Source organism: Drosophila guanche, unplaced genomic scaffold, assembly GCF_900245975.1.
Source record: "Drosophila guanche unplaced genomic scaffold, DGUA_6, whole genome shotgun sequence".
Classification (NCBI taxonomy): Eukaryota; Metazoa; Arthropoda; class Insecta; order Diptera; family Drosophilidae; genus Drosophila; species Drosophila guanche.
Window position 1 is genome coordinate 1,336,956 of NW_022995744.1, and position 17,708 is coordinate 1,354,663.

The following is a 17,708-nucleotide window of genomic DNA, read 5'->3' on the forward strand; positions in this document are numbered from 1 at the left end:
CCGCTCTCCCGCTCTCATCAATTACCGATCCGTTTCGATTGTTTGTCTTCATTTTGCAGCGCTTAACGTTGATTGACATTCATGCGCCATCATTTATTCATTTCGGTGCCGAAAAGTTTTGCAACCCTCTCTGGCTGAAAGATTTAATTGACTTTTCCCAGCGAAAAATTACCAGCTTTTCCCGCCTTATCTAAAGCAAATATTGAGCCAACGCTCTACCGCGCATTCCCCCCATCTTAATCGAACTGGTCGTGTTCTGTATTTGTTGCGAGAGGGTGGTGGTGTGAGGAGGATGTGGGGATGCTGATTCTATATTTTGCCTGGCAATTAACTTTCCTTTGTTTGCGGTGGACTTGCATCCTTTAGTACGATTTCATGCAAGATGAATACGGGCTTTGGTGGTAATGTACGCGGACGGGTGAGGAAAATGAAATCCTTAACGCCGTAATGCCAATGAAATTTCATTGCTAATTTGGCGCAGCTGTTGACATTTCTAAGAAAATAAACATAAACAGAATCTAGAGTTCGACTTTAAATTGTTTACAAAACTCGTGACATATTTCAAGGAACCAGTTTAAACCGAACCTATTCTCCAACCCACAAAGTTCTGTTTTGTACTTTTTATACCCAGTTAATAGGGTATACTGTATTTCCACAAAGGACAAAAATCTCCCAAAGCTACAATTTGTAAGAAAAAAGAAAATTAAAAACGAAATCCCGTAGAGACGAACCATATCTATCAGATCATCGGGGGGATCAAATTGGATCATTATTATAGCCAGAATGGAGAACCCCCACCCCGTCCAGCACTTTTTTTTATTCTCATTCCACACTCTGCTTCTTGCAGTGTGTCGCTCGAGGGGAGGGGGAGAAGTGATGTAGATGTCAATGACATATGTAAAAAAAATGTAATATGTAAAATTTGAAAAAAAAAATCACCAAGGTACAGTTGTACTACTGAGTACCGGGTATAAAAGTTAGAAGCGTCTCTCACGTCTCTTCTTGTTTTCGACTCTTTCCATTGTCACTTGTGTTCCAGCACCCTAAGCACTCCACGGCTAACATTAATTAAGCAAACTACACAGAGGATTGCAGTATTTTTCGTTGGCCCCTTTTGTGCAGTTTCCTAATTGAAAATTGCAATTAAAGGCTGCTTCCACCATCTAGAGATTTTTTTGCAGTTGATTTTTGTAGCGACAAATTCGGCAATTAATTAAACGAAACTGCTCTTTACGAGTAGCTTCTTTGCAAGGGGTATTTGTTGGCTTTGGACATCGAAAACACATAGAAAACAAGAAGGGACGTGTGAGACGCTTTTTACGCGTCACAACTTTTATACCCGGCACTCAAGGCTACATCTGCACCTTAGCGGTTTTTTGTCAAATTTTAAATATTTTCTTCATCTGTCATCTACATCTACAACACTTCTGACACCAACACGCTCCGTTAGCTCGCCCCCTTCCCTAGACCCACATACTGCAAACTCGCGGCAGAGGCAGAGTCAGCGACCGCAAAAAAAAAATCAAATATAAGCTGGGGGTAGGGGTGGGTTAAAAATCGGAAGAGTTATCGGCAGGGGGAGGGTAGAGGCAGGGGCCGAGTGAAGCAGAAGCAGTGTGAATGAGAGAATGTAACGAGAAGGGACGTGTGAGACGCTTCTTACGCGTCACAACTTTTATACCCGGCACTCAGGACTACATCTAGATGTAAAAGACATCGCCAACCACTAGATATCGTACACATTACAGAACACGTAGTAAAAAGCCTACTAAATAAAATGCATCAAACAAATTGGATCAGTTAATCGTATTTTCCAATTTATGACATATTTAAAACAGCAATAAAATTGGTACATTCTTGGACCGCTAGGTTTCACAGAAGATTTTTAGAAAGTGGCGCCGTCTATGCAATTTTCTGGTACGCAACTTTGATGGTCACTCTTTTTCTAATACAGAGCGTTAAAAGCCGAGTCTTGGTTTTAACTTTTAAAAATTAGCTTTTGGCCACTGTTTCCGCAACCAGTTCGGAATCAAAATCTCGAAATAAAAAGCCAAGTGCTGCTGGTACGATCGAGTCGGAATTCAAATCAATTTAATCTCTTCTTCTTCTCAATTTCGATATTCACCCATTAAATGCATGTTCTTCCTCTTTCTCTATCGTATTCACATATCACATGTATGTTCTATAGCAACAAGCTTCTGTCACTATGTCGTAAATGCAACAATTCAATATCTTAATGCTACAAATTCATTTTACTTATACAAAATACTAATTGCTCCCGGCCATAATTTGGCTAATTAGCGTAAACAGCCACCAAAACTGGTCATTGGGACAATAGTGCATCTGCACCTCAGCGGTGTTTTGTCAAATTTTTAATAGGCAGGGGCCGAGTGAAGCAGAAGCTGAGTGTGAATGAGAGAATGTGAAAGGAACAACCAAAGCTGCTGGACAGGGTGGGTTTTAGGTGGTTTAGGTGGGTTATCACCAATTTGGTGATCTGATAGTTATAGCCATTCCCTACGGAATGGCGTTTTTAGTTTTCGTTTATCTTCAAAATTGTAGATTTGGTAGGCCCCATTTTTGAAATACACTTGTAACAGTGTGAGCATACAGAAACCTGGATGCAAAATTTGGTGGCTTTATCCCTAATAGTCTCTGAGAACTAGCCGACAAACATGACGGACAGACGGACATGGCTCTATCGACTCGGCTATTGATGCTGAGCAAGAATATATATACTTTATGGGGTCGGAAATGTTTCCTTCTGTGCGTTACATACAACCGTTATTCCCCACAAATACAATATACCCTATTTACTCTTCGAGTACCGGGTATAAAAATATAAGTTAAGCACACTTTCCAGGAAAACATCCAACAACCGACTCCTCCGATCCGGCCAACCATTCTGTCTAGAAACTTGCTGGCGTGGTCCATCATTTTCTTGCCCAACTCCAGAGTCGCCTTCAGATTTTCGAGGACCCCTCCAAAGAAGTCCAGAATTGTATCCCGCAGATCGGAAAGAAGTATCTCGGGCTCCATCTGCTCCCAATAGACATATGCATTGGCCAGGGCCACGACCATGACGGCGGTCAATAGCAACAACTTGGAAATTATCCTGTGAAACTAAAAAAAATGTCGGGAAATTACTGGGGAAATCAAACTGCTATGCTCATAGCTCACTGGGATTATCGACCACAGAGCAGCACAGAAGTTCTCCAACAGTGTCAGCCGCACTGATATGCACTGAGTTCCTGAATCTCTGTCCGCGTCCATACAAATGTATCCCATATTGGCATTCCTCGATGTCCTTTTGGGGACGTTAATACGTTTTTCCCCATTTGCGCCGGGCTTGCTCCTGTTCTTTATAGTTATTTTTAGTAACTTCCCAACTACTCATATGTTTTGCTTTATGATCTTCACACCCGCATTCGGCACCAACAAAACTGCACTGCAAATAAAAATTGGATGGAGTTGAAGAAAAATAACGAATGTGGGATGCTCTGGAAGGGCCAAATAGTGACACTATTCAACGCAATGGTATTGAGAGACTTTAAGAGTATGATACGAGTCGAGGTCTGTTATCCCGCGAACCTCTCATGCTTCAGAAACATTTTTTGCCACATTAACGCTTGAACACGCCCGCGCCATTTTGCGGCCGTGTGCAACTGGCTTTCCCTAGCTCTCTATCCACTTCACCATACAATCTGCGCACCAGCACACTACACCCACACTCGCATACAAACATTAATAACTTTTTTATGGTGGTCACATAAAAACGCAACAAAACCCTCCGCCGCCAAGCGAACATTGGATTCCATTTTTCGTGCAGTTCTCCCGTCCGTGTTTTTTGTTGCTGAAAACTTTTCTGTGGCTGTTGTAGTTGTTAAATCACACACGTGTTTTGTAAAACATTGCCATATCCTTCATATCCTTTAATACATGTCCCTCTGCGTGAGCTCTGGCCCAGAGCGGAGGCGGATAGGTGGTAGAGTGATTTTCCCCTAGCCCCCTCCTGTTTTTAACTGCAATTTGTTGCCAAGGAGCTTAGCGACTGACTGAAGTCCTCTTCCCCAGCACTCCCCCGCACATAAGTACAGTCTCGCTGCGGATTCTATTTCGGCCTTTTCACCGCACACATGCCCAGTACATGCACTTCAAATGGTTTTGTTTTTGTTTGCGAGTTTTGCTTTTAGCAGGGGGTTTCTTTTTTGTGGTTCTTCCATTCTCAGCAGTGCCGGGAGAGTATTTAGAAAACAAGTGTAATCAAAATTATATGGGCGTGGATTTCTCGTTTCCAGTCGTAAATTTCAAGGCTTACGGCCATGTGTTCAAGTGGGTGGTGCAGGAGAGCGGCTGGGAGCCGCTGGATGGGTGTTGGCAAGTTATGATTGAATTTCCAGCTGCTTTTGTGTCCATAGATTGTCTGTCCGAACGTATGAACATATGTTAGTCGCTTCTAATGGGAAATCTTTAGAAGAGGGAAGCTAAAACTCGTGCTGAAAAATATTTCATATTTAATACATATGTACATAGTATAATTGCTGTAATTGTAAATGTTTAGTTGTAGAACATATTTAATCTAAGCACATTTCTTCTGGCCAAAATGTAGTTGAGATAATACGTTCCAATCTACATTTCTAGATAGCTATAGTTTAAGCCGCAATACATTCAGACATACAAACATACTTATGTATAACCGAAAAGCTAGACCTTTAATGTTGCGCCGTCCAAAATTTAACAAAATTTGCCACTGCACTTTGTTGAAAGAGTCGAATATTTTAACATTAGTCCTAAAAGTATCTCTTCAAATCTACACGAATGTTCGTTAGAACAAAGAATAATTTCGAAAAAAAAAACAACATTTAGTATCTTGGACCACTTGCCCCCATACAAACTAGATCCCATTCAGGACGTATTTATTTTGAAATTAAAATAAGAATGAAATGTACTTAAATGCTTAATTGTGATTAAAAATCTTTTAAAACGTGTTTGAACTTTCAAAATATATTTGATTGACTCAATGGTTGGTTGTTAGTAATTTAATTTTAATCGCTCCAACAGAACCTTAAAAATATCTATTCCATCCTGCTATTCAGCAATCAGAAAATTAAAGACGCATTAAAATAATGACACAAACAAAAAATACATTAAAGCCCGAGCCACCGCAGAAGATCCTGAAGATCCTGCAGGTGTGCAACCAGCCAAGGGTGGAGCTGATATAGTCCTCATTCAGCAGAAGCCCTGGATCCTTGGAAATAGTGTATCCGGTCTAAGGACTCAAGAATATAAGCAAAACGTAGCTGAAACAGGAGAGTTCACTGAGGATATGCTCGTCATATATGGGGCACATCATTATACCCGGTACTCGAAGAGTAAATAGGGTATATTGTATTTGTGCGGAATAACGGTTGAATGTAACGCACAGATGGAAACGTTTCCGACCCCATAAAGTATATATATTTTTTATCAGTGTCAATTTCTCAAAATTTCTGTATTTAAAAAATGAGCCCGGCCCCTTCCGCCCCCTCAAAAGGGAGAAAACCTCCTAACCTTCAAAACAATTTTGAAGATAAAAGAAAACTAAAACTAAATTCCGAAGGGAATGACCATATCTATCAGATCACCACATTGGGATCCGATTGGACCATTATTATAGCCAAAATGAAGAAATTAATTTGCAGTGGCTTAATCAACCCCGTCCCGAAGCTTATATTTTTTTTTTTGTACATTCTCTCATTCACACTCTGCTTTGCGCAGTGTGCGGCAGCTGCCTCTGCCTCATCTCTGCCTCTGCCATGACTCTGCAGTGTTTGGCTCAAGAGAAGGGGGTTGAGCTAAAGGAGCGTGTTGGCGTGAGAAGTGTTGTAGGTGTAAATGACACATGAAAAAAAAATGTAAAATTTGACAAATAACCGCTAAGGTACAGAAATAGTACTGAGTGCCGGGTATAAGAGTTGTGACGCGTAAGAAGCGTCTCACACGTCCCTTCTCGTTTATTTTATTTTTGCGTATTCTTGTGCGTATGGTGGCAGTGCCCCTCGGTCGGTTGGGCGGGAGGAGGTTTCGCACGGGGCCCCTTTATGGTGCAATCATTGCATATCAACGTCCAGACAGATGACCAACCAGACCCCTCCGCACACGACCCTACGTGCCCTTATCGCAGACTGCGGGATGAGTGACATCGGCCTGCTTATGGGGTGCGATGTCAACGCGCACCACTGCCAGTGTACCTATTCAGCTACCTATTTAGTACCTATTCTACTGACCACCACGATGGTCATCTTAAACCGGGGAAACGAACCCACGTTTCTCATTAAGAACCGCCGGGAGGTCTTAGAATTCACACTTGCCTCCCATAGTATACAGGATAACAGGAAAATCAAAACAATTTTCTCTCTCTCTTCGGAAAATATGAAAAACGATCTCAATGCACCGGTTAGTTAAATCAGGTTGCTTTAAGTCGATTAAAAATTACACATAGCTTTAGTAGTAGGAAGTACCGTAAGTAGTACCTGCTTACGATAATGAGATCCAGATCCATTGAGTACCAATGTCGCAACGGTGCATTTATTTCTTCCAGTCAAAAGAAATGTGTTGTTGTCACATGAAACTAAAGTCAATTTGATCAGATTCGAAATATTTGGATTCAAATTTGAATGCACCTGTTTATATTATTTTTTCCGCCACTTAATATACTTCCTTTACGAAAGATCTATTAAGATACAAGATTGTTAACTGTATATATATATACATAAATACAAATGTAGAGGTTTCTAAAGATCTGTTTTTCGACTCGCACATAGCGAAGGTTTATTTCGGGTAGGACTCTCTAGCTGATGAGTTGCTAAAGAACCTAACACATTAGACCGGACTGATAAATGTCAGAGTATCACAGTGAAGATTGATAAAGGACCATCAAAATTTTGATTTGAAATGGTTTACAATCTTTCTCTTACCGGTTATGCTTCTTTCTGTTGACAGAAGTCTTCTGCCGAGCCCATTGGAATTGTAAACACTCAGTTAATTTTTCAGTCTTTAACAATAAAATAAAGTTTTATTTTAGCATTTTTTGTTGGCGTTTGTTTTCTATGATGCTTCCAGGGATTCTGTATGCTATATTTATACACTTATAATTGTTCGTTTGCTATGTTACACCGACTATCGATAATGGCTATAATTAAAATGCGCTTCCATCAGCCAGCTTGGGTGCTACACAAGCCTTCGACTCCTATGCTCGTAATATAGCCAGTCAAATTCCATTCAATACAAATGCGCTAAAACAAAATGCGAATCAACGGTCTGGCCGATGCCAGAGCTGGCTGTTGCTTCTGCATTGGCTGCCACTCTGTCTAAAATATTTAAATGGCAGTGTCAATTCTTATTTAGTTTAGGGTGCGTCCTGTGGTGGGGTTTGGTGGAGAGGAGTAAAAATGTCCATAGTGGCAACACATTTTTGCGTGTTTCCGCGTTGTTTGTTCACTTAAGTGCTATGACTACAACGTCATTTCAAAAAATGAATTTAAAAGTACATATTCTGGTACGCATTTAGAATTAATTAGCTCAACATACATATATACAACTACAGTTAAAGTTACAGTTACAGTAGGGTTACGTTCCAGTTAGAGAGTTAATGTATCATTATAATAATCGTATTTGCATTAGGTTTAGCACATGGAGGACATTTATTGCTACTACATAATACATTCAAACTGCGCATGGTTTCCCTTTATACATAAAAGAAACATTTCCAGCGATGTGAGCAGTCGACATCAAGTAGTCGTTTTGGGTGTGGTTTGTGGCCTGTGGTTTGTGTCCCTATGGAGAGTAAGCGTCCTTTGACTACTCCGAGTTGCTCACATCTCTTATCTCTAAATTCTAACATTTATATCAATATCGTCACAGCTTATATCCTAAATATATCCATGTATACATATACATATGCTCTTTAATGATAGGGTACATTTAAAGCTTTCACAAATAAAAAACCGAACTTAATCCCTAATGCGCCCAACGATGAAAGATCAGAATCAAAACTCGTATACGGCAATGAAAGCGAGGAAATCCTAACTAGACTTAGAGCTAGAGTCTCAACTTAATGAATAATTTTGGTTCAACAAGCTTGCTTTCGTATCAACTAAGACAATTCAAACAATAGCCTAGGCGCTGGGGTCAACTTTTGTTTTCCATGATCAGTGTGAGGGGGGGAGATGAATTTTATACAAGCTACGAGTACTACGAACTACGACTGCATTTGTGGTTACATTTTGGGTCTGAGTCTGCTTGATGGGGGATCTATGTGCTAAACACTAAGTAACTTTCGTTAGCCGCCTCGGGATCCGCCGCAGCCGTGCCATTGGGTCCAGCTCCGGTGCCCGCTGCGCCCGTCTCATACTAGACATACGCCTGGGCCCGCGTCCGCGGCTCCTTGCCCTGCAGCCGCTCAACGAAGTTGCGCCAGCTTACCATGGTCTTGCTGGAGTACAGCCATACGCTGGAGGTGACTCCGACGAGCATCGAGCACAGATACTTCACCATGAAGATCTGGAAAATGGGCCGGGCTTCGGGCGTGCCCGGCGCCCTAGCTGACGGACAGGGTATGGAGAAGGGCTTGCATATGTCACGATGCCACTGTATCATCCACTCGTCAAAGTTGTAGTACTCGTAGAACAGGCAACCCAACAGGCCCACGGCGGGCAGTATGAAGAGCCCCGAAAAGAAGCCTATCCTCAGCATCAGCCGCTCCAGCTTGTCCGTTCGCTTGCCGTCCGTCTTCATCACGGTCCGAATGCGGAATAGCGAAATGAAGCCGGCCAAGAGAAAGAGCGCCCCGATCGAAAGGTATATGCACAGGGGTAGGATGAGGAAGGCGCCAAGCGAGTGGGTGTCCAGCTGTCCGACAAAGCAAACGCCCGAGAGAATGTCGCCTGAAAAGAGAAGATAGAAAGAATGAATTAAATACATGTAAGACACGAAATCAAACATTATTACAACAAAGAATGGAATCTAAAATTATCTTCGCAAAAAGCTATCCCCTATCCCAAATTATCTTTTCAGCTAATCTTCCTAGTTGGCCATTCGCGATGTCAGCCGATATTTGGTGTCAACAGTTAAATAAAAGTTTCGACAGAGGTGCAGGGGTAGATATCCATTTTATGTACCTCTTTCGGTGTAAATATTTACCCAGCGAAGGCTGTGTTCAGCTCCCCCAAACCATGTCCCCACCCCCCACCCAACCGAGCGTAGTTCAAAGCAAATGCGCCGCTTCGCTTGTTTAAACAATTCACAAGCGGGGCAACCGCTCATTGTGTGCCCCAACGCTCTCCCTCTGTCTCCGGCCAGTCCCCAGCCTCATTAGCGTTATTTATAAACATGTTACAATATCCCTTGCCTCACACCTGCCCTGCCCCCACAGACATTCAGCTCCGCCAAATCCGTCATTTGTTCGGTGTGGCATATTTCCGCTAATAAATTATTGATTAGCCCCTCGTTGGTGCTCCTCGGTTTCTCTTAACGCCTCTTTCTGACATGTTAATTTTGGTTTTTACTTTTCCTGAGAAACTTGTCGCGTTTTCCAGGCTCTTGCCACACACATATTTTTGACGGCTCGTTGAGTTGTAAATACTTTCAGCTAATGCGCTTCATATACTATTTGCTGTGTTATTTTTTTTTTGATTGACTGATGATACGAACAGTTCGTGTATTTTTAAGAAGCTTCCAGCCGATTGGGCTCAACAGATGGCATCTCTAGAGAAACACTATAGTCCTGGCTTTATAGACGCGCTTGTTACGTAAACCATAAGCTATCTCATCCGAGCCTGACATTTATGGCAATTGAATGCACATTCCCGACGCCAGATGGCGCCTTACAAATCGCATGCCTTTGAAGTTATCTATGAGTATGTCTATTGGTAGCAGGCTGAAGCTTTATAACTTTATACCATAAAAGTCATGTCGTGCTGACAATGCACAGAGACTGTTCGAAGAAGGTTGCAAGGAGGGAAAGAGGGGACGACGGCTGGGATGCGCTGCGAATTAAGCAAGTTGAGAGCCGGGAAAATGCAGATAAACGCATACAATAAATAACAGCGGGCAGTCCGCCACTTGCCCGATTGAAAGACCCAACAAAACTGACATCGGCGACGGAGGGGAACCGGTAAAAGATGTTTCCAGCGAAGATCTACTACACATAAAATAAATAAAATTTTTATAGCTCAATGTACAGCTCAGCTGTCTACGAACATGATTCCGATTCTGCATCCGACTCCGAAATCCGATATGAAAAGCCACCTGCCTCATGCTGGCTTCCTAAAGTCCCAGTTACATTTTAAGTTTCCCTTCGGATAAGGATCTAAACTTATACCGAAGCTTTAGAATAGGAATACGAAAGGGAATCCAATTGAAATGAAATGAAATTAAATGAAATACAAGGCAGGGAAACCGGCCTGGGCCAGGGACAGATTCGGCCGATCGGGACTTGATAAATGCAGAGCAGATCGCAGATGCGGGCCAGAGAGAACAAGTTATTTTCGTATCCTTAGTGCAGCCAGTGAAAACCAGTTTCCGTTTTCTGCCCATTTATTTGAAATTCATTTAGAAAATGGAATTGAGCTCAAAAGGGAGTAAGAGAGAGGGAAGATGGTTGCTGTGACAGTTCTGTGGCTGCCATGGAGGGGCAGAGCCTGAGGAGCATCAGCAGCAGAATCTTGAGCAGAAGAGCAGTAACAGAAAACACCAACAATGCATGTCAATTGTTTCGTGTGGCATGAGGAATGCATGTTGCCCTGAGCAGGTAAACGGGTTCCGTTCCTGCTGCAACAGAGAGGCGCAGGCAGAGGGTGAGCTGACTTTTTCATCTGTCTGTCAGTCAGACAGTCTGTCCTGCTTTACCTTCTAGGTCTCCCCAGCCGTTTCCCTGCACCTCTGATGAAGTGCAGACAGCAAAATTCCATTTTTAGCCAATGCCACATTGCATTTGATTATGAGTCTGTATCCACAGCAGAGAGACGACGGAGTGAACGCAGAAATAAGGTTGGTGTGCTCTTGATGCTGCTCTTTGTCCACTCCGCAAGGTGTTAATCTGCTGGGCAAATACTTGCGAGAATGTACAGTGTGTGTGCATGTGTATCCGCTTCAGACACGGCTTACGGCACAACAAAGCCAGAGCTTTGTGCTTAGTCAACCATGGGGTGGGGGTCCACAAACGGACCTTGGTGAGGTAATGAACTCTCGAAGGAGAGTGGCATCTCTTTGTTGCGGCTGGCCGGGGTGACACTTTTTCGCATTCCATTCCCTTGAATTGCTGGAGTCGATACCACTATGCCGTATGCATGATCCTCGAGATCAGTTCATACTAGATTCAGATTAACCCTCCAATGTTGCAGCAAATGCCACCAGCTACGGCTTTTCAGTCTGATGTAAAGTCAATTTCATATGACATTTCACCTGCTCCGGAGTTCCTGTTCATGTTACCCCAGCATGTCTCTGTGTCCAGCTTACATGCATACATACATACATGCGGTTATCTCGTTTCATATCTATGTATGTATGTAAATTTCTTGCACACACACACACACATGCTGATGATGAAACTGTCAACTGTCATTTACAATTTTAATCGCATGTTCCTTCTCTCCGCTTCTTTTTGCTTTTGCCCTCACGCTTTGTGTTTCTCTGTCGCCTGAGCTGCTGTCGACGATTATTTGTCGCCGGCAACAACAACATGACTGAAGATTTTTAATTACTCTGGCACCACGACAACACTGGCACAAAAGTTCCGACTCCTCCCCACCGCAACACCACTCCTCTCCACGGCGTTGCATTGCACTCACTGTCAGTCGCTAGTCGCTAGTCGCTTATCGCGAGCTTTATAAAAAGAATATATGTACATACATACACATGTACATATGTGTAGACTGTGACAGTCATTGGGTTCGTCTGCGTTGCTGTTTCATTTTTCTTTCATTTACCCTGCTCTTGCTCGGTTGCTCCATTTAGATAAATGACACATAAATTAAGCAATTTTCCTTTTATGCTACCCACTACACCATGGACGCTGGCAGGGCCTGCTGGGCTGCTCACTGAGAATCCAACACTTGAGGTACAGCGGACGGACTGGCTTTGTTTTGCTGGCGATATTTGCCTTCAGAAGATTTACATTTGTAACCAGCATAGCTTTCAGTATACGATCATCAGTCAAGATTCTAAAGAGACGAAGGCGTGTTTATAGGGTATTTTTGATACTTTACTTATATCCCACATTTTCGCTAAGTCGCTGCTCGTCCCTTTGGTCATGATAAAATAATTATAAAACAATTGTCGACCACACTATACGCATATGTACGTATGTACATGTATACATATGTGCTGCTTCTACTACTCCTACCCTCTAGGTATGAGCACATCGTGGAGCACATCTGCTATTTGTTCGATGTGTCCGTTGACCCATCCATCCTACCGGCTACCGGCGGGGCCCGTCTTTTTACGAGTAGTAACGAGAATTCCATCTCAATAAAAGTTTATTGGCGCTCATAATGCGTTTCTTTTTCTATCATTTTATGGGCAACGCTTCTCAAGTGTTAGATAAACATTTTGACAACAGAGTCATAAACTTTTCATTCGTAATGACTGGTGGTGGTTAGAGCAGAGTTGAAAAGGGATTGATAGCAGACGGCAAAGGGAGGTTAGATTATGTCTATTATGCAATTTGTGAGGTTTTACTATTTGATAATTTGCAGAAAATGTACTGGCTAAAATGTATCTAATAGGAAACTTAAGAAATGATTTTTTGTTTGTTTTTTTTTTGTGAGTTCATCTAGTGCATCCGTTATCACGTAAATTCCATTATGTTCTCGTTGCTCTTTTACACTTTCCGCACATTTAAATGTCTCAATTAAGTTATTTGCCAATTGTTAGGCGGAAAAAAAACCTTTGGCAAATCCAAGGTTTAAAAACCTGTTGCACAGCAGCAAGCAATGGCAAAGGGGAGCACAACAAAATGGGGAATGGAGGCAGGAAAAAAGAAGAAACTGCGACACGCGACATTAAAACGTGGCAGGCAATAAAAATTGAGGTCAACAGCGGCAGAGGCTAATGAATAACAGAGCACAAAACGCGACAGGGACAGAGTCAGGTCTAGGGGCAGCAACAACAAAATTTAAAAAAAACAAAAAAAACCAGAGCTGCCGTGTCGTATAATTTTGCATTGAAAATGTCAACAGTAGAGTGCTGTAGAAGGAAGAGTGGACACGGGGATAGGACTCTTATCAAGATGCGCAATTAAATATGGAAATGTGCAATGTAGAGTAGAGATGGAAATTAAGGGAAAAGAAGGGAAAGAGAAACACACAAAACAGAAAAGGCAGTGACAAAAACAACATGAAAGCTGCACACGCGACAAGTGTCATTAGCAAACGTCCCTCATGCCTACACCCCTGCACATCCTACAGCCAAGAGCCAACAGTCGAGCTTCCGCTCCTGTGGCTACGCCTAAAAAAATATACAAAATTACAACCACGATATACATACATATGTACCTACATTTTTTTATTACAATTAAATGCCATTTTGTGGGATATTTAGTAAAAGTTCACAGAGGTGATGCGTGTACTGGAAGCAAGGTATGGGAGGAGTCGTTAATAGAAGAGCCAAATATTTGCAAATCAAACATAAAGCGCACGAGAGTTGTGGATGGCGGGAGGAGGGGCAGAGGCAGTGCCCAAAATTTGTTGAGAGTTTATGTATATTACGTGTCGACAACAGCAGCAACAGACACAGCAACAGAGACAGCAACGACTGTTAGAATCAACAGCAGCTGTCGGCGCGGCCAAGGTTCAATACAGTTCACACACTTTCCGACAGGGCAAACAATTTCAATTTGCATGTCCAGGAGTAGGAAGGAAGACCAAAACACCAGTGGATGGGGTGTGGAATGTTTGGACTCGCACACCACTAGGAACCCTTGACTCCTAGTGGTGTGCGAGTGCGAGGCGTGAAGCTTAGTTTTGTGCTAGTTTTGTGTTGCATGAAACCTACATACATATGGAATGCTGCTGATTGTTGAATGAACATGTTTGGCTAGATATATTAGGGATGATGGTGGTTGTAGGGAGAGTGCTGTCTACCCTATAGTTGTCGGCGGAGTGGGCTTAGTTTCGGTTTACGAATTCAATTTTGTGTGCCCTCCCATGTGGTTTGAAGCTCCTTGCATTTCAAAATCATTAAATTGCACTTATTAGAAAAAATTCCACATTTGAGGGTCTCTTTTGCGGGTCTCCCTCTGTCTCATACGCACGCTCAGTGGGGCTACCTTTCCCATTTGGCTCATCGAAATGACCAACCCCAATGCCACATAGCCAGCATAGCATGCAAAAATTGTGGCCGACAGACAGGAGACGAGGAGATCTCACTTCCTTCACGTTTCTACATGCTTCACACTAGAACACATGCATCACACTTCGTTTTTGTTTCTGTTCGCCTCTCTTTTCTCTCTTCGACATATTCAAACGGACAGAGTGCTGGCACGGGGCAGGCAGCTGGCAGCTTAGACATACATAAGTACATATGTATATATGTAGATAACCACAGGCTTTGGGGCTGTGGGGTTAAATTCCGCCTGGGGCATATGCTTGATATTAAGTGTGACGTCCTCTCTAGGCCCGTTCTCGTAATATGCTAGAGGTGGCAAAGTAATTAGTAAGCAGCTCATGGAGGGAGTGAGAGAAAGTTCTCTGAGCTTGTCCATCCCCCAAAAAACCTTCTGCTTTGCCTGTGCCTGTGCAATTGTTGTCGTGGTCTTTCTGTTAGTCTCATGTTCGTTCCTGTCGCTGTTTCTGGCTCCTATGTTTGTTTTTGCTCAGAGGTTAGGCACAGCTTTTCATTCCCTCTCCACTCCGGCACCTGATGTCTCTTCTGCAACGTGCAACGGAAATGAGTTTTGTGTATTTCACTTTCCATTTTCCGCGTGCACCTTTTCCACCGCCCTCTCTTTTGTACCGGAGCAATAAAAAAGGATTACAATTTATGAAATTGCTTTGGGTTCTGGTATTTTTGGTTTTTTGGTTATGGGTGGTTTGATGTACTGGGCGAGGAGGAAATGGAATTGGAAGTGAAACGTGCTTGTAGGTTAATTCAAGATGTGTGGATCCATAAGCAAGCGAATGGATTCAAACTCTCCCCAGGGAGGAGAACAATTGACATAAATCATGAAGCGTGGGGTATCTGTACCTGGTACTCGAAGAGTAAATAGGGTATATTGTATTTGTGCCCGAAAGTGGATTTATGTAACGCACAGAAGGACAGAAGGAGTATATTTACATTTATTCTTGATTAGTATCAATAGTCGAGTCTATGTCTCTCTCTCTGTCCGCCTGTCTGTCTGTCTGTCCGTCTGTCCGTCCGTCCGTCTGTCAGTCGTGTTTGTCGGCTAGTTTTCAGAGACTATAAGAGCTGGAGTCACCGAATTTTGCATCCAGACTGCTGTTATATCACACTGAAATATGTAACTGTTTTTCAAGAATTGGGCCCGCCCCTTCCGCCCCCACAAAGGGCAAAAATCTGCTGTATCCACAATTTTAACGATAAGAGAAAACTAAAAATTCCGTAGGGAATGACCATATATATCAGATCACCAAATTGGGATTAGATTGTATCAGTATTATAGACAGAATGAAGAAATTAATTTGCAGTGGCTACCCCCAACCCGTCCAGAAGCTTTGGTTGTTCTTTCTTTTTGTGGCCCATTCTTTCTCGCTCGCACACTCTGCCTCATGCAGTGTGCACTGGGGGACGATGGCGAGCTTAAAGGGCGTTGTACAGACTGAGGTACAGATATACTGACGGAGAACCGGATATACGATTTGTGACGCGTACTTTGCGTCTCACATGTTCCTCCTCGTTTATACCAGAGATTTCTTTCCTATCTGCTGTCAGTTACATTTCAGATTTCTTGCATGTATAAATCATCCTCTTGTGCTCTCAGGGTAAATGTAGATGCTTTCTTTATTCTGTGATTGTTGCCCCGAATAATTTCAAGGTATCCATTTAATCCTCTCTAAAGGAGATACGATTTAATTTGTTTGCTTCACATTTCCCATTCACGACAGAGAACATAATAAATCTTTTAGTCCGTTTCCTTATTCCTCCTTTTGGTCCCACGTTCGCCTGCGGTTTCTGCGGATGACCCATAAAACCCTTTTTCCACATCCTTAACCCGCAACCCTTAACCCTTAACCCACTCGTGCCGCTGGTCGCGTGCTGTTTCTGCCTTTCTCTGCTGCTGAGCTTAAGCTCAATTATCCAGCGACACGACCACGCATAAAAAATCAGGGAGAGCAAAAAGGCAGCAGAGAAATGTTCATTAGGCGAAATTTCATTTAATGAAATTGTTTTGGGGCTCGAGCTTTTCCCACTGGGTTATGCAAACGGCCAGAAACAGTTAAGGTTCCTTAGTGGAGAGTCCTGAACATTTTAAATGGGATGCACTTTAGTAGAATTCTTGGAGATTGTTGAGGATTGTTACATGGTTTGGTTTTTACACTTGAAACTAAGTCTGATTCGGTGGAGAATAGGGGGAATATGTGCTTTGTTATATATCAAGGTACTGGGATATCAGTTACCTTATACAATGACTTGGAGTAAAATAATATGATATTATAAGATTGTACATGAACTTAAGCAATGCAATAATTGCGTAGAAAATCTTCACATTCCTTCGGTACCCTATCCACCTTATAAGAATAATCTCTTTATCATTGCTTGCAACCTCAAGATGGCCCAAGAAATATGCAACGAAACCGAGTCACAAAATAAGACAACATTCCCCCAAGGGGCTCCAACAACTTAGCTCTTTGGAGCTCTCTTTCAGCCACAGCAGTCAACACCAGCGGTGTCGAGACCCACGAGGAACTCATCTAGGTAAGCAGGGTCCGCTGCAGCTCACCAACCATCCATTCCCCTTTCACCAACCAGTATGTGTTGCGAAACTTTTCCCGGAGTTTTCCCCCAAGACTTTTGCTTACATTTGCCACCACATCCAGGACACGGGCCAGACCAGGCCAGGCCAGGCCAAGCAAGGACTTAGAACAAGAGGCCCCGAAAATGCCCGAAGTACGGGAAAAGCGCCGCTCAAAGAAAAATATCAAGTATTATGTAATATGTATTAACACTGGCAAGAGACGCATATGGAAAATAAATTAGAAAAGTTCAAGTTTACTTTCGTCTGTCTTTCTCTCTCTCTCACTTTCTGCCACCCTCTCTTTCTTGTAGGCCTCTCAAAGTTTTCCTCTATACAAAATTTATTAATATTTTATCAGAAGCGAAGCAAAAGTCTGGTGTAGATTCAATTAAAAGTTCCTTGGGCCACATTTGTTTACCACTTAGTGTCCGAAGAGGGAGAAGGATAAAGAGGTGGAAATCAAAGTTTATGAAGGCATTAGATGTGAAACACACAAAAACAGCACTGAATTTAAACAAATGAAAGAAAATATTGAAGAAAAGTCAAACTTCCTTTCTCCTGCCAAGCCCACCCCAAAAAGGCTTCTTCCATTTGTTTGCGGTTCCTGAATTTGTAACGATATTATCGCGCTGATTTGTACACCAAAACAGAAAAGGGGTTTCAGATTTCAATTGCAAAAGAAGAAATTTGTTAAGCCAGAAGTCCGAAATTCTGATTGATAGACAAACAAGCTAGCTTTGGGGCTGCCTAATGTTTG

General features: G+C 42.6%; 1 protein-coding gene across 1 annotated transcript in view; it reads right to left on the reverse strand.

The window, feature by feature from the left end:
• Window positions 1–7,024: 7,024 nt before the first annotated feature.
• The window catches only part of LOC117579449 (frizzled), a 95,213-nt gene continuing 84,529 nt past the window's right edge, over window positions 7,025–17,708 (reverse strand). The window contains exon 5 of the mRNA XM_034265338.1: window positions 7,025–8,924. Within this exon, the coding sequence (XP_034121229.1) occupies window positions 8,392–8,924 (533 nt within the window). The 3' untranslated portion in view covers window positions 7,025–8,391. The remainder of the gene's footprint in view (window positions 8,925–17,708) is intronic.